This window comes from Pristiophorus japonicus, chromosome 18 (assembly GCF_044704955.1).
Source record: "Pristiophorus japonicus isolate sPriJap1 chromosome 18, sPriJap1.hap1, whole genome shotgun sequence".
Taxonomy (NCBI): domain Eukaryota; kingdom Metazoa; phylum Chordata; class Chondrichthyes; family Pristiophoridae; genus Pristiophorus; species Pristiophorus japonicus.
Window position 1 is genome coordinate 37,515,166 of NC_091994.1, and position 20,823 is coordinate 37,535,988.

Sequence of the window (20,823 nt, forward strand, 5' to 3'; positions counted from 1 at the left end):
GTAAAAATGGGCAAAAACAGCGACAGATCCAGTTACATCATCAGGTGGCAAAAAAAGTAAAACTGGCACAAAACTTTTGCCAAAGTTGCAAAAGGAGGATTTCACGCCAAAATATGGTGCACACCAAAAAAAACGCACCGAATCATGGCAAAAATAGGGGCCCTGGTCTCCTGATTTTGCAGAGACAGTGGATGGTATAGTCCTCCTCTGGATTTAGAAAAATTCTTTGCTTAAATAAATCTGGTGCACAGTCCCTGATCTAGCCTAGTGTGTTTTATACAGACACTCACTCACTATTCCCTAGCCCAGTACATTATATATTATATATATATAAAAAATACACACACACAAATTCCTTGACCCATCCTATTGTGTTATAAATACTCTCCCCATTCCCTGACCCAGCCCTGTGCATTACACACACACACACACAATTCCCTACACCACTCTGTTGTGCTACATGCACTCTCAGTATGATGAGGCTGACCCAGCTCAGTGCCTTTATGACGAAGCCAAGGGAGCTGTGAGTATCTGACTAAGGCACCCAGGAAAACTGGGTCTCTGATACAGGGAACTGAATGTGGGCCTGTAGGTTGATATTTGGTAGTGTGAGACAGCCGGTTGATGCACTGTGAAGGCTCGCACAGGAAGAATGGCCACTTACGCAAGGCAGCCGGTGGATGTGTACTTAGCAAAACGTCCGTACCTTCAGAAGAGGAGAGACTCACAGGAGAAAAACAAACCCCTCTACGACCCCTGAAATAAACAGCATGTCAGGTTGAAACCTGTAGCGTAACCAGTGGTTAAGGAGTGTCGGGAGTCAGCAGCGCTGTATTGTGTAAAATTAAATTCTTAGCAACTAGCACATTAATTATTCCATCTGGACAGATCACAAGGCAGTAACCTTGCAATCAGTAACCTTGCAATCAGTAACCCTGCAGGTAAGCAACAATTAACAAACATGGTGGGACAATAATCAAAGCAAATAATCCCTCTGAATTAGGGAGAGTTTTGTATTAAACCCACTGAGACTGTCCAAACCCACGTCAGATAGGATCCTTACAACCAGCAAACAGAAGCGACTTTCACATCTCACCAGTCAGGGCTGGATTTAAAGCCAGACCCTAGAGTTAAAACACAAGAACATAAGAAATAGGAGCAGGAGTAGGCCATACAGCCCCTCGAGCCTGCTCTGCCATTCAATAAGATCATGGCTGATCTGATCATGGACTCAGCTCCACTTTCCCGCTCGCCATAACCCCTTATTCCCTTATCATTTAAGAAACTGTCTATTTCTGTCTTAAACTTATTCAATGTCCCAGCTCCCACAGCTCTCTGAAGCAACAAATTCCACAGATTTACAACCCTCAAGAAATTTCTCCTCATCTCTGTTTTAAATGGGCGGCCCCTTATTCTAAGATTGTGCCCTCTAGTTCTAGTCTCCCCCATCAGTGGAAACATCCTCTCTGCATCCAACTTGTCAAGCCCCCCCATAATCTTATACGTTTCGATAAGATCACCTGAATTCCAATGAGTCGGGGCCCAACCTACTCAACCTTTCCTCATAAGTCAACTCCCTCATCCCCGGAATCAACCTAGTGAACCTTCTCTGAACTGCCTCCAAAGCAAGTATATCCTTTCGTAAATATGGAAACCAAAACTGCAAGCAGTATTCCAGGTGTGGCCTCATCAATACCTTATATAGCTGTAGTAAGACTTCCCTGCTTTTATACTCCATCCCCTTTGCAATAAAGGCCAAGATACCATTGGCCTTCCTGATCACCTGCTGTACCTGCATACTATCCTTTTGTGTTTCATGCACAAGTACCCCCAGGTCCCGCTGTATTGCGGCATTTTGAAATCTTTCTCCATTTAAATAATAATGTGCTCTTTGATTTTTTTCTGCCAAAGTGCATGACCTCACACTTTCCAACATTATACTCGATCTGCCAAATTTTTGCCCACTCACTTAGCCTGTCTATGTCCTTTTGCAGATTTTTTGTGTCCTCCTCACACACTGCTTTTCCTCCCATCTTTGTATCGTCAGCAAACTTGGCTACGTTACACTCAGTCCCTTCTTCCAAGTCGTTAATAGATTGTAAATAGTTGGGGTCCCAGCACTGATCCCTGCGGCACCCAACTGGTTACTGATTGCCAACCAGAAAATGAACCATTTATCCCGACTCTCTGTTCTCTGTTAGTTAGCCAATCCTCTATCCTTGCTAATATATTACCCCCAACCCCGCGAACTTTTGTCTTGTGCAGTAACCTTTTATGTGGCATCTTGTCAAATGCCTTCTGGAAGTCCAAATACACCACATCCACTGGTTCCCCTTTATCCACCCTGTTCGTTACATCCTCAAAGAACTCCAGCAAATTTGTCAAACATGACTTCCCCTTCATAAAAACATGTTGTTACAGTTTGCTGATAAAGTTCCACATTTTCGCAGAGGGTTGGGTCTCTCAGACTGCATCATAAAAGAGATCCCGCAGACACTTATTAATCACAAAACCCTAAAATCACTAAAAAGATGCTGCAGTAAAACCAGATGCCAGCAGCACAGCACCTCATCCTTGACCCTGAGGGACTGCCTATGATGATGACCTCACCGCATTTTGATGAAGAACTTGTACTGCAGTAGAATGGTGAAGAGAAAGAAGACAGCCCCCTGGACAGCCATGGCGAACATGTTCTTCCCCACCAGGTCCCAGGAGAGAGGAGACACAAACTTCTTCTCACCTGCACCGGACACAAATCACAAAATGCTCGGGTCAGCCAACTTCAAACCGACAGAAACATCGTCACCTTCAGTAAACCTGGACGATTGGTAATAAAATAAAGTCAATGACCTAGGTTTTCCAATTGTTGCGTCCATGATAAGCCAGTAAAACAAATGCGTCACTTTCAGTGCATTAGCTGAGGGAACAGCAGGGATGCTACAATTGGTCTCAGGGCCCATGGTTTAGAGAAGTTCCTGCTCCTGAGCATTTTTCAGTGACCAATCTACACCTGTTCCCCCTGCCCACTGCCACGCCCTCCCCCGCCCCTCCCGCCTTCATACCTCCCCAGGTGTAGTGCACATCTGGATGTTGGGCGAAGCTGGAATCGGGCTTGGCTGTGAGGCCCTCCATTGACAGACGGCCAGGGACTCCCAGGTGTCAGTGGGGATGTTGCACTTCATCAGGGTGTCCTTGTAACATTTCTGCTGCCCGCCTTTGGCTCGTTTGCCGTGAAGGAGTTCAGAGTAGAGCGCTTGCTTTGGGAGTCGCGTGTCTGGCATGCGAACTATGTGGCCTGCCCAGCGGAACTGATCAAGTGTGGTCAGTGCTTCAATGCTGGGGATGTTCAGCTGATTAAATTGTGGGTTCGGACTGACTCCCCACTGATTAAATTGTGGGGAGTCAGTAACTGTATCACGCCACTACATCTATGCAACAATGTGGAAAGGCTGAGCAGGCTGGAGATCTTCTGTCTGGAGAAGAGACCAAGAGAAGAGCCGACACAGGTCTTTAAAATGATGAAGGATTTCGATAGGGTGGAGGTGGAGAAACAGTTTCCACTTGTGGGCGAGTTCAGAACAAGTGGTTACAAACATAAGGTGGCCAACTAACAGAGCAAGTGAAGAATTTAGGATGAATTTCTTTACACAGGGAGTGGCGGGAATGTGGAACTCGCGGTCTCACGGAGCAGTCGAAGCAGATTGCACTGATGCATTTAAGGGTAGGCTTGATACAGACACCAGGGGAGAAGGGAATAGACAGATATGGGGGCAGGATGGGAAGAGGTCATTAGAGTGGGAGGTGGCTGATGTGGAGTGTAAACCCCGGAATAGACCAGTTAGGCCGCATGGTCTGTTTCTGTGCTGTAGATTCTATGTAATAAATATATACCAGGGAGGTGAGAGGCCGGTCATACAACTGTTATTCCTCAGCCCATGAGCATTTTGAACTGCACTTGAAAATGTCCAGATCTGAAGGTTATCAGCTGAAACCGCAACAGACACAATCTCCTCCCACCCCAGTCGAGAGCAGCGCTGCCTTAAATTAGGAAAATCATTCAAAACCGTTACTGACCAAACCTCTCCAAAGCGTCCGCCATGGCCTGATTCTTCACCATGTCGATCAGTCCTCTGCCCAGGCAGAAATGGGGGAAAATGAGGAAAACTTTCTTCAGGATTCGATTGACATCATTCAATTTCTGCACAGAAGAAAAATAGTGAGATGGGCAAAAATAAGCGCTTTTTATGTCCATTTTCTCCCTTCCTTTGCTGAGCACTGATTCCTGCTCCATAGGCGCTGACTGCCCTCAGGTACCTCAGTCAAATACCTCTTCTCCAAGAGTGAGTCTTGGTAGTAATGGTCAGAAGGCTGCTCAAGCTTGGGAGATATCAGTTGCCAAGCATGACCCTGTCCTCACCCGACATCCAACGGGGGTAGCAAGAAAGTGATCAGATGTCGGAACCCTGGATGATTTATCTCTCCTCAGCCAGGCAGGTGGAGGCCAACTGCAGGGTCCTCATCACTACATAGCTAAGAGCAATCTTGCCTGGCAGCTTCTGGACTGTATGCCACATTTACATTTCTCCAGCATACATAACAGCAGATTATGGATAATTACAGCCAGCGCAACCACGGTCGCATGGCCACTGGGGAGGAACGTTGGCTCGGATACCAGGACAACTCCCTCCTCTCCTACCAACAGCGCCACAAGATCAACATCAAACTGAACCCCAGGAACAGACATACAGGGACTCGCTTTAATGTCTCATCTGAAGGACAGCACACCCAACAATGCAGCACTCCCTCAGTATGACAGTGAAGTGTCAGCCTAGGCTTATGTCCTCAAATCCCGCAGTGGGGCTTGAACCTGCAACCTTCTGACTCAGAAGGGAGAATACTATCAATTCAGCCAAGCTGTGATTCCACCATTAACGCTTCTAAAGAAATAAAAACAGAAAATGCATAGCAAAATGACCACCCAGTGACTTTTAATTACAGTGAATTCTGTTTGTATTTCAGATTTCAGGCATTTGTTATTTTGTTTTCAAACTCACGTTTATCAAAAGCAAGTTGAAACTTTCTGTTGCACAGAATCAAATCCTCACTGGAATTCTGCGAGCGTCTCCCCCCTCACCCGCACCACAGGAACTAAATTATCAACAGGACATCTATACCCAGTGATAGAGAATATCAGGACATCTATACCCAGATAGGGGAATATCAGGACATCTATACCCAGATAGGGGAATATCAGGACATCGAGACCCAGATAGGGGAATATCAGGACATCTATACTCAGTGATAGGGGAATATCAGGACATCGATACTCAGTGATAGGGGAATATCAGGACATCTATACCCAGATAGGGGAATATCAGGACATCTATACCCAGTGATAGGGGAATATCAGGACATCTATACCCAGTGATAGGGGAATATCAGGACATCTATACCCAGTGATAGGGGAATATCAGGACATCGGGACCCAGATAGGGGAATATCAGGACATCTATACCCAGTGATAGAGAATATCAGGACATCTATACCCAGTGATAGGGGAATATCAGGACATCTATACCCAGATAGGGGAATATCAGGACAACTATACCCAGTGATAGGGGAATATCAGGACATCTATATCCAGTGATATTCCCCTATCAGGACATTGATACCCAGTGATAGGGGAATATCAGGACATCTATACCCAGTGATAGGGGAATATCAGGACATCTATACCCAGATAGAGGAATATCAGGACATCTATACCCAGATAGGGGAATATCAGGACATCTATACCCAGATAGGGGAATATCAGGACATCTATATCCAGATAGGGGAATATCAGGACATCTATACCCAGTGATAGAGGGGATTAACAGGGTGAAGTGTCGGTGGGTATTAGTCTGTCATCAATGATGGTGCACTTTGAGGGGATGAATTAAGTATTATACAAAATGTGCATCATAAAAAAAGAGCTAAGGGTATTCGGTTTTAGAGTGATATATTGGTACCAATACACTGCATACGCCCAGTGACAGCACTATCACACACCACCTTACTATCGATTAATAGGGCAGAACTGATCGTGTAACAAGCAGGAAAACAGTGTCTTACTTTGTCTGTGAAGAGCTCCAGGACAAAGGTGGCCACACTGCCATTGATACCGATGAACAGGTTAATACAGGTCAGCACCACATAGGCGGTACTGGGGATGCTGAACAAGAAGGAGGCCGGATACATGAGGGGAGTGATGGACCACCTGAGGGAACAGCATCAACAAACATGAAGCCAACTAGAAACTATCACAAATTCAACCAAAACTGCAACTCAGGGCTGAAAGGCACTGCCCACTTACCCATAGAGGAACAGCAGGAGGACCAATGCTGGCAAATTGGAGGCAGATACATAAGACTTTTGTTGGAAACAGATGAAGATGGTGACTACCAAAGTAGCTGGCACTGCGTAATTACACTGAGGAGAAAAGGTCTAGAATGAGAGAAGTCACTAGCCATCAGTCCGCTTCTCCAAACAGCGATCTATGATTTATACCCCATCAGGGACTCGACCCGACTCATTTAATCTCCTTTCATGATCCATGCACACTCCATCCTCCCAGAGAGGTTTAGATTAGAGGAGGAGCCATTGGGCTACCGTGTCTGTGTGGCTCTTTGCAAGAGCATCCAAGACTAATCCACTGCTCTTCTCTCTCCTTATAACTCATTACCTTCCTCTGCTTCGAATAATTATCTAATTCCCCCTTCAAAGTAACAATGGTCTCAGCCTCAACCACTCTATCGCAAAGCATTTCATGCATTAACAAGCCTCTGCATCGAAACCTTTTGTCCCAATCTCTCTCTCCTCAACTTTAAATTGGTAACACCTCGACCCCAAACACTTCAACCAGAGGAAATACATTTTTCTCCATTCACTGTACCAAAAGTTATTACACCTTTAAAACTCACGATTAAATCTCCTCTATTGGAAATAGTCCTAGTACTTCAAGTCTCTCCTCGTAACTAGAGATTCCCACCCCGGGCATTAGCTTTGTGAATCTATGTTGTACATTCTATATTGCTTTCTGTAATGGGGCATGCAATACTGCACACAATACACAATTGTGGCCGAACAAATGTTTTGCATAAATGCATTATTACTTCTTTACACTTGTACTCAGTGACCCCACTTATAAAATCCCAAATTCTATTGGCCATTTTTATGACTTTATCTGCACTTGCATTTTCAGGGAATTATGTATTTGAACCCCAGGTCTTTCTGTTCTTCCATACACTTTAATGTCTTTCCATTTTGAGCATACACCTATTCATTATTTTTTTCCCAAAGTTTATTAACTCATACTTATACATATCAAACTGCACCTGCCACCTGTCTTCCCATTCCACTAACCTGGCATTGTCTTCCTGAAGTCTTTCAGAGTTCTCTTACCAACCTCTTACTTTTGTGTCATCCGAAAATTTTAATACTGTTCTCTTGATAGCCAAGTCCAAATCATCTATATACCAAGAACAAAAGTGGACCCAGCTGTGGTTAACCACTTTAAACCCTGCTCTGGTCCGAGCAACACCCATTAACCCTGACTCAGTTTCCTGTCTGCCAACGAACTTGCTGCTACATTCCCTCCTGAAGCAAAAAACAGAATTTTTCTAACAAACCTCTCGAGACAGCTATCGAATGTCTTCTATAATTCTATATGCACCACATCAAATGCATTTCCTTTATCTATCCAATTGGTCACTTCTTCTAAAAAAACTAATAAATTGGTCAAAAACAACTTGCCTTTAACAAATCCATGCTGGTTGTCCTGGATTAACCCATGCATTTCTAAACGATTAGTAATTTTATCCCTTTCTTGAATAGCGTGTTAGATCGGCTGCTGTGCAATCCCACAGCACTTTGTCCCGTCTATTTAATCTCCTCCACAGCCCACGTACAATATATTCTATTTTGGACCCCACCCTATTAATTCAGTTTCGTTCCACAGCCCACGCACACACTGCTCTATCATGGACGTATGTGAAACGCACTTACCATATCCCACGCAAAGTTAGCGAGCCAATAAATGCCAGGTTTCACGCCACTAACAAATTGAAGGTGCTTGGCTTTGCTGACACGTTCTTCAATGAGGAAGAGAACAAAGCTGGCTGGCACAAAGGACATGGCAAAGATGACACAAATAGAGACGAGCACATCAACAGAGGTAGCCATCCTGCAAGAAGGGGGCAAGACGGTGTGTCACAAGCTGGATATTAGCGCACGGTCATGCAAACAATGACTTCAGACATCACTTTATTCCTCAATGTGTGCTTGAATACTGAATACCACACGCCAACACAAACTTAACAATCGCATAAACCAGGAGAGAAATATCCAGTGTAGTGAGTTCTAATTAACAACAACTTGCACTTACATTGTGCCCGTAACATGGAAGAACATCGCGAGCGCTTCACAGAAGCATAATCACAGAATGGACACAGAGTCAAAGTTATTGGATGGGACAACCGAATACTTGGTCCGAAAGGTGGGTTTTAATGAGGGTCTTCAAGGACATGGAGAAGGTGGTGAGGCAGAGTGGTTTAAGAATGGAATTCTGGAGCATGGAGCCGAGGCGGCTGAAAACACCGTCATCAACTGTGGGGCAAAGGGAGAGGGGGGCAGGGGGTTGCGCAGGAACTGAGAATTTGAGGGGTGGGGGCTGTGCGGCTGAGGTGTTGTAAGGCTGGAGAAGGTTGCAGAATAGGGTGGGGCGAAGCCACAAAGGGATTTAAACACGAGGATGAGAATTTAAAATTTGAGGCGCTGGGAAACCAAGAGCTAATGCAGGTCAGTGAAGACATGGGCAAGGGATGAGGGGGGATTTGTGCGAGATAGGATACGAGCAGCAGAGTTTTGGATGAGCTGAAGTTGCAGAGGGTGGAAAATACTGAGTCGGAGAGGAATGGAACAGTTGAGGCTGAACGTGACAAAGATACAGATGAGGGTTTTAGCTAATGCTAAGGCATTGAAGTAGGTGTTCCTTGATGTGAAGAGTTTCTGGCAGGGTCTGAAGACTATGACTCTGGTTTCATCAATGTTTAGCTGGATGTCGGACAAACGGTCCAACCACACAGAAGCAGTGACTGGGGGGCGGGGGGGGGGTAATCGTGAGAAGCTGCCCCCTTGTCTGTAGATGATGTTGCCAAGATTCTGCCATAGACTCTGGATCAGTTCCCATGGAGTGGAGGATTGCCAATGTAACCCCACTTTTTAAAAAGAGGAGGGAGAGAGAAAACAAGGAATTATAGACCGGTCAGCCTGACCTCAGTAGTGGGTAAAATGATGGAATCAATTATTAAGGATGTCATCGCAGTGCATTTGGAAAGAGGTAATATGATAGGTCCAATTCAGCATGGATTTGTGAAAGGGAAATCAAGCTTGACAAATCTTCTGGAATTTTTTGAGGATGTTTCCAGTAGAGTGGACAAGGGAGAACCAGTTGATGTGGTGTATTTGGACTTTCAGAAGGCTTTCGACAAGGTCCCACACAAGAGATTAATGTGCAAAGTTAAAGCTCATGGGATTGGGGGTAGTGTGCTGATGTGGATTGAGAACTGGTTGTCAGACAGGAAGCAAAGAGTAGGAGTAAATGGGTACTTTTCAGAATGGCAGGCAGTGACTAGTGGGGTACCGCAAGGTTCTGTGCTGGGGCCCCAGCTGTTTACACTATACATTAATGATTTAGACGAGGGGATTAAATGTAGCATCTCCAAATTTGCGGATGACACTAAGTTGGGTGGCAGTGTGAGCTGTGAGGAGGATGCTATGAGGCTGCAGAGTGACTTGAATAGGTTAGGTGAGTGGGCAAATGTATGGCAGATGAAGTATAATGTGGATAAATGTGAGGTTATCCACTTTGGTGGTAAAAACAGAGAGAGAGACTACTATCTGAATGGTGACAGATTAGGAAAAGGGGAGGTGTAACGAGATCTGGGTGTCATGGTGCATCAGTCATTGAAGGTTGGCATGCAGGTACAGCAGGCGGTTAAGAAAGCAAATGGCATGTTGGCCTTCATAGCGAGGGGATTTGAGAACAGGGGCAGGGAGGTGTTACTACAGTTGTACAGGGCCTTGGTGAGGCCACACCTGGAGTATTGTGTATAGTTTTGGTCTCCTAACTTGAGGAAGGACATTCTTGCTATTGAGGGAGTGCAGCGAAGGTTCACCAGACTGATTCCCAGGATGGCGGGACTGACATATCAAGAAAGACTGGATCAACTGGGCTTGTATTCACTGGAGTTCAGAAGAATGAGAGGGGATCTCATAGAAACGTTTAAAATTCTGATGGGTTTAGACAGGTTAGATGCAGGAAAAATGTTCCCAATGTTGGGGAAGTCCAGAACCAGGGGTCACAGTCTAAGGATAAGGGGCAAGGCATTTAGGACTGAGATGAGGAGAAACTTCTTCACCCAGAGAGTGGTGAACCTGTGGAATTCTCTACCACAGAGAGTTGTTGAGGCCATTTCACTAAATATATTCAAAAAGGAGTTAGATGTAGTCGTTACTACTAGGGGGATCAAGGGGTATGGCGAGAAAGCAGGAATGGGGTACTGAAGTTGCATGTTCAGCCATTAACTCATTGAATGGTGGTGCAGGCTCGAAGGGCAGAATGGCCTACTCCTGCACCTATTTTCTATGTTTAGCAAGGAAAAGGTGTAATGTATTTGCTTCATGGGTTTTTTGCTTAAGAATTCATAGCAAACATTGCTATCAAGACCTAGTTGGTTTATTAGCAAAAGTTCATCAAACTACACATTACCAGTTCATCCACCAGGCTCACAATTGCATTCCTCATCGTTGGTCCCCTGAACCCAACTGGCTGGGGTTTTATTGAGTCTTGTGAACATCACGTGATTGGCTAAGCCACTCCTAACTCAACAGCTCTAGAAACCTGTGAGCATACTCACGGGTGCATACATTACAAGAGGGGAGGATCAAAGATAGGCAAGACCGGAGGTAATGGTACAGGGCCGGGGGGGAGAAGCTTTTGCTGGAGTTGGTTTGGCTTTAAATGGATTGCTAAGATTGGAACCAAGCAAGGAAAGTCGCATTGAGCTGGACAACGGGGGAGCTGGGTTGAAGGAAGATGGTTTAGTCAATCGTGCAAAGGCTGCAGCGAGATCAAGGATGTCGAGGAGGTAGAATACACCTTGATTGGGGTCAATGGACCAGGAGCTGGGTCTCATGAATGAGATGAGCTCAAAATGGGCATGGGTTGTGGGGATGTGGGGAGGGGGGAGTTGGGGAGAGAAAATGGAGAAAGGTGCAGGTTCAGGGATAGGGCAGACGGAAACCTGGGGTAGGTTGTCAGGTTGTCTTGGCGGGATATCAAGAGACAGCTGAACAGATGGTCTCAATCCTGGTGACAAAGAAATCCATGAGCTCCTCACACTTGCTATGAAGGTGAGGATGGAAGGGGCAGGTGAGAAGGGTTTAACGAGACAGTTGGTAGTGGAGAAAATAAGCCGGGAATATTGTACATCTAATTTAATAATGAACAGGTGCAGGCAAGGTACAGTATTGGGCAGCATTGCGGAAGGTTTAATTCACCCACTAAATGGAAATTATTCATCCATGAGCTTCAACAGTCTATCTGCTTATAGAGGGCATAACGGTTAAGCCCAATGCACACCCTCGCCCAATGCACACATGCACCCTCTCGCCCAATGCACACCCTCGCCCAATGCACACCCTCGCCCAATGCACACATGCACCCTCTCGCCCAATGCACACCCTCGCCCAATGCACACCGCCGCCCAATGCACACCCGCAAGATCCCAGAGCTATTGGACAGTGATCAGGAGTAGGAACCCTGGCTGACTTTTCCCTTCGCTAGTCGGGGTGCTGAGGCCAACTGCACCCAGCTGTTGAACGGACATAGATTGAAGGTGGGATGCTCAACCTGTCTGGCTCAGTGCCAGCGGGTGCCGTCTAAGCTCCTGTGAGCTTCTCCCAGCTACTTACAGTGCGACCTCAGAGAGCTGCTCTTTGGTCAGGTTGAGCGGGTGGTTGAAGGCTGTAATCCCAAACATTTTGGGATCTTTTCCTGGCGGAAGATTTGCTCTCAGCGCTGCATTGTTCATGACATTTACAAAGCTCACCATGGCGTGCCAGCCTTTATTGTTGAACCACACCTACAAAAAAAAACAGAAGGAAAGATTCTTTTCATCATATCAGGAGTACACTCAAGTCTCATTCAAATAACTCAGTTGCTTCTACACATTATACAGTTGGGCCACAGGCAAACACAACATACTGCACATCACAGGGAAGCCAGTAACATACAGGCAATATTCTACTGGAATGATACCCAAGAGTCCATTTCCTTCAATCCATGCCAAATTTTCTCCTCTCCTCTCCTCTCCTGCAGGTGCTGACTCTGGCTGTGTAAGTCCTTCAGCCGCTTTCCCCAGTGACCATTCTTCATGTACGAGCTAAGCCAGTGGCAGCTGGCTGTTCAGTCGTGGAGGCATCACAGCTGAGCCTGATCCTGTCCCTGGCTGATGTGTAGAACATGCATTTTCCAGCAGGGGTCAGTCACATTAAACACTCAGATGGAGCTGCGCTGTTCCGAACCTGGACTGCATGATAATCTAACTGAAACGGCCTGGAGCAGCAATGGAGCCAACCCACTGTGTCACACACACACAGACAGACACAGAGACAGACACAGATAGATAGCCACATAGAGAGATAGACAGACAGACACACTGACACAGCCACACTGCTGACACCAGCAGCAATCCTGTACCACAGTGCAACTATACAAAACACACACAAAAACTGGGAAACAATCTATTGCCCAACAGGAAATTCAGCCTCCAATATTTTAGAAAAATGAGTAGATCTGCCATCCTGTGGCATTGCTCATGGCAAGTTGGCCAATGCTTGGTTTACAGGATTGTTATACCGTGTGATGCACAGCGAAGGTGAAATTACATAGTATTTACAGCAAAGAAACAGGCCATTCAGCCCAAATGGTCTATGCTGGTGTTTATGCTCCACAAGAGCCTCCTGCGACCTTACTTCATCTAACTCTGTCAGCACATCCGTCTATTCTTTTCTCCCTCATGTACTTATCTAGATTTTCCTTAAATGCATCTCAGCTATTCGCCTCAACTACTCCAAGTGGTTTAATTTGGCCTTTCCTTTTAACACCACATGATATAGTTGCCGTAATTCTGAGTTCAGTTTGAGTTTAATTGCTGTATGGAGGGAAGCTTGTAAATTGCAGATGTTTGTACATTTTTGACTCTAGATCAAAAGAAAACAACAGCAAATAACTGGCTTAAAAAAATATACTTTTGACACTTGGAAGTGTAATGGATTCAAAACTAAAGATAGAGTGACAGGCAGGCAGGCAAAGATTGATGAAAATCTTTCAGACCTACTTTGACATTGTTTTTTGTGCTCAGCCCTTTGATAAAGTTTGCGATGCTTCCCAGCAGTCGGTCCGTGGAACTGCCCTGAGAGCAACAGGAAACGCAATGTCAATAATTTAAAGCAAGAGGCTAACACATTAACTACATTTACATTAATAGTCACCCTCCCAAATAAAGGAACAGAAGTAGTAATTCATGAGTCTTTGATTGTTTCGCCAACTTGGAATAAAACATGCTGACCAATGTCACAAACGTATTTTAATTAGGCCGCAGTACCGCTGAGCATCAGCTGATGGCGCTCCAGTCGGAGGCATCCATTGACGGGAGCGGCTGCAGCAGATCTCTAACCGGGGATTTATGGAATGCGTCCTTTAGAATATATCTGTCACAATATATTCATATAGATTATATCCATCACATATTCATACATTGTCACATTAGATTTGACAAGGTGGATGCAGAGAGGATGTTTCCACTGATGGGGGAGACTAGAACTAGAGGGCATAATCTTAGAATAAGGGGCCGGCCATTTAAAATTGAGATGAGGAGAAATTTCTTCTCTCAGCGGGTTGTAAATCTGTGGAATTCGCTGCCTCAGAGAGCTGTGGAAGCTGTGGAATAAATTTAAGACAGAGACAGATAGTTCCTTAACCGATAAGAGATTAAGGGTTCTGGGGAGCGGGCAGGAAAGTGGAACTGAGTCCATGATCGGATCAGCCATGATCGTATTAAATGGCGGAGCAGGCTCGAGGAGCCAGATGGCCTACGCCTGCTCCTATTTCTTATGTTCTTATTTATATATGAAAGATTATATTTTATACCACTTTTACAACGAATGGACCCCACCAAGCAAGATCAATTGTACAACACAAGGTTGATTGGGGCACCCTTAACCAGGATGCTGGTTTTAAAATGTATTTATGTCTAAAAACAGATTTAGGTTTAAACCGCAAGCCATATAAATACACCTAGGCAACAGCATATATAAAAAACAAGGTGAAGATGTAGAATATACAACCGATAAACGCATCCAGCTCAGAAACGAAGAACATTTACAATAGCACCAAGTGACAAACAGAACTAAACTGGGTCAAATTCCACATGTAAATCTGACTCAGAAGCAACAGCATCGTTGGTGGGGGAAATGGAAAAATATCACATTCGTGTAATAAAGGACTGTTCAGAGGCTTGGGCTGAGTAGAAGCTTTATCCTGTATTTAATCTGTGCTAAACTGTACCTGCCCTGGGAGTGTTTGATGGAGACAGTGTAGAGAGAGCATACAGGGTATCCAACTTGTGCTGTACCTGCTCTGATGGGGCAGTGTAGAGGGAGCATATGCTGTATCTAACCGGTGCTGTACCTGCCCTGGGAGTGCTTGATGGGGCAATGTAGAGAGAGCATACAGGGTATCTAACTCATGCTGTACCTGGCCTGGGAGGGTGTGATGTTAACGCTGCATAAAATGGGAAAGTGCTCCAATCCCCAGTGCCAACAGCCCTCAATGTTGACACTACAAAGACCACGCTGTATAGCAGCTGTGACCAGTTCCTGAGGCTCATGGACCGGCCTGTATTTTACTCACCATCTAACAGACATGCAGCAAAAGTCACAACGTTAAAAAAAGCAAAGCTTTAAACCAGTTCCTTACCTTTGCGACATTCAGTCGTGACCGGATCTCAATAATGGAGTTATTAACTTCCTTCAGCGACGGTAAAATCTGGGAGCTTCGTGCTCCCAATGAGAATCCTCCGTACCTACAACAGACATCACAAGAAAGAGTCTCATTGTCTTCATCCTGCTCACCTCTCCTTGTATCCCCTTGAAGTCCCCACATGACAGGAACACATTTTAATTTTACAGCTTGCAGGTTTATAATCCCATGAATTAAAAAGAAAGCAATGCAAGTGTTGGAAATCAAAGAACAGAAAATGCCCGAACGACACAGCAAGGCTGTCAGGACCTGGAGGAGGAAAGACAGGCTGATGTTTCTCAATTAAACCTCAGCCTGTTTTGGTCTCTTTCGGATGCTGACAGGTTCACTGTGCACTTCTGGCATTTTCTGTTTTTATTCACAATTACACACACTCTTGGGGGGAGGGGGAGGGAATGTTAAACATTTTTAAACCCCATAAAATCCACACTGTACAGGTCTCTCTTTTCTTGACAGCAAAAAAAAAGATAATTTAATGAAAATTAGCCACGTCTGTACTTTTGTACTTATGTCAGATTACGCTAACAATAGTCTGACATCAAGTGAATGTCAAATTACAGACTACAGGACTCAAACGCAGGTGCTTTATTTGGGGCAGTTTAAGTGCACAATACTCGGTAATATTTGCATAACCAAAATGCAAATGCAAACCTTCTCATCTCCAGTTATCATGCAAAGATCTCTTGGCTATTAAGTCGATGCAATAACCTACCTGAACTCATTCACCCATTTCTTGGTTTTCAAACTGTAAACATGAACAAGAGGTTTAAGTTACATACAAAATGCTGCACTAAAAAGGATGGCTTGAAAAGCAAAGTGAGTAATTCAGTTTAATGACAGATATATTGGGTTTGCAAGTAAACTGGTGCCACCTTGTACCTTTTACTGATGATCTGGGGGTAGGTCTTCACAAGATAGTCAGAGATATTCCTGCCAGTTAGGTTCTGAAGTATGTCTCCTGTATTCCGCTGCAACTGTTCAAAAATAGAAATGGGATGCTGTCAGCACAAAGCCCATTATACAATCCCGATCACCATTGCTGCAAGCGTGCACAATGCAACTATCACAACCGGCCCATGGAGCCTGAATCCCAGCCTGCGTTCAACATAAGAAATAGGAGCAGGAGTAGGCCATCTGGCCCTCTCGAGCCTGCTCCTCCATTCAATATCATGGCTGATCTGATCTTAGCCTCAACTCCACTTCCCTGCCCGCTCCCCATAACCCTCGACTCCCGCATCTCTCAAAAATCCGTCTATCTCCACCTTAAATATAGTCAATGACCCAGCCTCTAGTGCGAACATTTGTGTTCAGTTCGGCGGGTTACATACTGTTCAAAACTAGGCTTCACCCAGGGCCAGCACAGGCTTATATGCACAGTAATTCCTACAACAGCAATCAGCCAGGGCTCCTGATCCTGATCCCTGTCCAGCAACTGATTGATGGAGCACGTACACACAATGCAAGGACTTGTGCTCATATATCACCTTTAACAGAATAAAACCTCAGCCAGTTCGCCGGGGAGAGGATAGAATGGGCCCAGCTGTAGTGCCTGCCTTTGACAGTCACTGTCTTGGCTCACAGGAGAAGGGGGGGCGCCTGTGGAACCCATTAGTATATTCAGGAGACGTCTGGGGGCAGGAGTGGAGACAATCATTTCTCATACAGTCTTATGCTAGTTGATGTCCCATGGAGTTGCACATGGGGGTCGGGGGTCGGGGGTAGACCTTGACTTTGTGCGATAGTGTTACACGGGTGATAGTGAATCGGTCGCTCGTTTTACATCTCGCCCCATTTTTGTTCCCATTGACTTCTGCACGATGGCACAAAATCACGGTCAACCTCGAGCATCGGGACCAATGTTCCCTGTAAGCAGCGCGGCCACACCGCACCCCAGGGATTCCGTGCAGCCGGCTTTTCGATACAAAAACTGCGCAGGCACGGCACTTTTAATGGTCCTTGCATAGAATCATAGAAATTTACAGCACGGAAGGAGGTCATTTCGGCCCAGCGTGTCTGTGCCGGTCGACAAAGAGCTATCCAGCCTAATCCCACTTTCCAGTTCTTGGTCCGTAGGCCTGTGGGTTACAGCACTTCAGGTGCATGTCCAAGTACTTTTTAAATGCTATGAGGGTTTCTGCCTCTACCACCATTTCAGGCAGTGAGTTCCAGATCCCTACCACCCTCTGGATTAAATGTTTTCCCCTCAAATCCTCCTACCAATTACGTTAAATCTACGCCCCCTGGTTGTTGACCCCTCTGCTAAGGGGAATAGGTCCTTCCTATCCACTCTATCTAGGCCCCTCATCATTTTATACACCTCAATAAGGTCTCCCCTCAGCCTCCTCTGTTCCAAAGAAAACAAGCTCAACCTATCCAATCTTTCCTCACAGCTAAAATGCTCCAGTGCAGGTAACATCCTCACAAATCCCCTTAAAGGGGCCACGCGCACCAAAAAAAGAGAAGGAACATTCAGGAATGTGTGTAATCTTTAGGTGAAGCAGGATCAGAGTTAAATGGGCCAGGGCACATAGAGGTAATTCAGTCCCCAATTTAAAGCCATGCATTCTGTCCTTATTTTTAAATTGCTATTGTAAATTCCTACATTTACATTTAGAATGAAAGATGGCTATGTAAACTGGTCACACTGTAATGGGAGTGAAGAGGGGATTTAGGTTTACATGAGGTGGGGGGGGGGGGCGCGAATTGAAAAAATTTAAACGTTAAAGTTGTACCCCAAAAGTCAGAGGGTTGAAAAATGAACATGTTCTATCAGAATATTTCAGCAATCCCAACGCACACTGCTGGAGCCATGGTGGGAGGCAGGAGTGTAACAAGAACGCTGACTCATACAAGATAGTGAGGGGGCTCAACAGGGTAGATGCTGAGAGCATGCTTCCCCTCGTGGGGGAATCTAGAACCAGGGGGCATAGTTTCAGAATAAAGGGTCGTCCATTTAAAATGGGAATGAGAAGGAATTTCTTCTCTCAGAGGGTCGTGAATCTTTGGAATTCTCTGCCACAGGGAGCTGTGGAGGCTGGGTCTTTGAATATATTTAAGGTGGAGATAAGACAGATTTTTGAGCGATAAGGGAATCAAGGGTTATGGGGAGCGGACAGGGACATGGAGCTGAGTCCAAGATCAGATCAGCCATGATATTAAATGGAGGAGCAGGCTCGAGGGGCCAAATGGCCTACTCCCGCTCCTATTTCTTATGTTAACACTCACTCCACAGAAACGACAAGAGGGCCTGACTGCTCACAGCTTAAATTTACAGAATGATAAAGATTTTAAAATAGTCGGCAGTGGCCCGAGGGCCTTAAAATTAAAATATGAATAAAAAGCAATACTGAGCCCATCGAGTGGCTGTCGGGAGGCGGGAGGGCACAATGCAGGGTTAAAATGAAGAAGGGGAGATGCAGCCGGACAGCCCGATGGATGTAAAGGCTAAATTAAAAAATAAAAGTTTCTCAATACAATTCTGATCTGCCTGAAAGGGCGGCAGAGGCAGACTCAATGCCAACGTTCAAAAGGGAATTGGATAAATACGTGAAGGCGAAAAAATTGCAGGGCTGTGGGGAAAGTGCGACTAATCGGATCGCTCTTTCAAAGAGCCGGCACAGGCACGATGGGCCAAATGGCCTCTTTCTGTGCTGTAAGATTCTAAATCTGAAGAGCTGGCACAACACAGCCTGAAGACAACTAAAAACAGGAGATTAAAAATGGAGAGAAGTCTCCTGAAAAAAGTAAAAGAATAAGTTAATATATATATCTTTTTTAAATTTCAAAGTTTTAAGTATACAAATTTATTTACGTGAAAGCAGAAATAAAATCAAAACCATGCCGGCAGCGACACGTGTAATTGCACACTAATCGTGACAAGGTTACATTGGGGTTTCCCACAAAAACTGTGAGGGTAAGAATTGATACTGGATACTGTCGATAGAAAAAGTGAGACAAAAACATCACAACATGTGCAAACAGGAATTGTGTGCAGACATCAGATTTTTAAATAAATTACAGGTATACAGATACACTGACACTTCAGACTTACAGACGCACTCCAATCATGTGGGATGTTCACATCTGAGCAGTGACATCAAAACAAATGCCGTAAGATCACCTCAGGCCAGGTTCTGTTTACAACTCCACTAGAAATACTTACACTATCACTACACATGATAGTGCGAAACCACTCCCTCTAATGTCTAGCAATAAACCTCACAACTATTTTGAGTAAAAACTTTAAATCTAGTGCCGAACCGACAAATTTCCAAATAAAACTTTAACGGAAACTTAGATCAAATTAAAATTTGGTTGCCGGGCGTGATGACGCACTCCAGTCCCTCCGGCGCCCAGCTCTCGCGGAAGGCCGCGAGCGTACCGGTGGACACCGCATGCTCCATCTCCAGGGACACCCTGGCTCGAATGTAAACACGGAAGAGAGGCAGGCAGTCGGGCTTTACGACCCCCTCGACAATCTGGAAATCTGAGTTAACATTCAATACACACATCATCCCTTTTGTCTCTCTAATCTCTCCTGCCTTCCACCCTATCACAGACCTTTCCTTTTGTTCTTTCCTCCCCTCCCCCTTTCAGTGCCTCTGCACTTCCTTAAGAATCTGTTACATCTCAAACCTTTCCAGTTGGGACGAAGGGTCACAGACCTGAAACAATGGGCCCCAAGTTTCGAGCCGCGCCTAGAATGGCGCAGTCCCGACCTGGACGCCCGTTTTTCACGCCACAAAGTGCGCCTAAAAAAAACTTCCAGATTCTCCAGCTCCCTGCAGGTCGTTTGCAGCTCAGCGCAGCGCAGCAGGAGCTGTAGGGGACGGAGCCAGGTCCCTGCACTGAAAACAGTGCTGGGACCTCTGCACATGCGCACTACAGTGGGCGCGCATGTGCAGTAGCTCCAGGCGCCCAAAACTGTGTTGGAGGGGCTGAAGCACGCAGCCCCTAGCCCTGGCCGAATGGCCTCACTGGGGCTGCGTGAATAAGGCTCCTCCCACGGCCAGCTCCTGCTTCCTCCCGACCTGACTTGACTCCCGCTTCCCGCCTCCGGACCGGACCCGACACGACTCCTGCTCCCCCACCCTCCCCCCCGCCTCCGGACCAGACACCGACCGGACACCCGCTTCCCCCCCACCCCCGACTGGACCCGACCTGACCTCCCTCTCCCTCCCTCCCCCCGACCCAAACCGAACCGACCTCCCTCCACCACCCCCCCGACCTGACCCAACACCACCTACCTGTAAATCTGGTGCTGGGGACGGGCCCGGCCCGTTCAGCCTCCCTCCCCCTTCTCCTTCCCCCCCCCCCCCCCCATCTCCTTCCCCCCCCCTTTCTCCCCCCCACCCCCCCTTTCCCCCCCTTCTCCTCCTCCTCCTCCCCCCTTCTCCTCCTCCTCCCTCCTCCCCCTTCTTCTCCTCCTCCTCCCCCTCCACCCCCTTCCTTCTCCCCCCCCTCCCCCATTCCTGCCCTCGCTGTCAGAAACACAGACACTGACAGACAGAGAATGAGAGACACACACAGACAGACAGACAGAGAGATAGAGACACTGACAGAGACACACTGGGTGGGGGCATCCCAGCATGCTGTTGGAGGGCTCCTGGTGCTGCAGTCGGTAAGTAGAAAATGTTTTATTTATTGATTTTTAAAAAAAAAAAATATTTCTTTTGATT

General features: G+C 46.1%; 1 protein-coding gene across 3 annotated transcripts in view; it reads right to left on the reverse strand.

Annotated features, from left to right (window-relative positions):
* LOC139228665 (phospholipid-transporting ATPase ABCA1-like) overlaps positions 1-20,823 on the reverse strand; it is a 218,882-nt gene that overhangs the window by 14,833 nt on the left and 183,226 nt on the right. For all 3 annotated transcript variants that reach the window (XM_070859893.1, XM_070859892.1, XM_070859894.1), the window contains 10 exons: positions 16,025-16,119; positions 15,858-15,890; positions 15,083-15,188; positions 13,443-13,517; positions 12,016-12,185; positions 8,047-8,224; positions 6,356-6,471; positions 6,115-6,259; positions 4,075-4,198; positions 2,611-2,740 (listed from right to left, as the gene is read on the reverse strand). In XM_070859893.1, the coding sequence (XP_070715994.1) occupies positions 2,611-2,740; positions 4,075-4,198; positions 6,115-6,259; positions 6,356-6,471; positions 8,047-8,224; positions 12,016-12,185; positions 13,443-13,517; positions 15,083-15,188; positions 15,858-15,890; positions 16,025-16,119 (1,172 nt within the window). The remainder of the gene's footprint in view (positions 1-2,610; positions 2,741-4,074; positions 4,199-6,114; positions 6,260-6,355; positions 6,472-8,046; positions 8,225-12,015; positions 12,186-13,442; positions 13,518-15,082; positions 15,189-15,857; positions 15,891-16,024; positions 16,120-20,823) is intronic.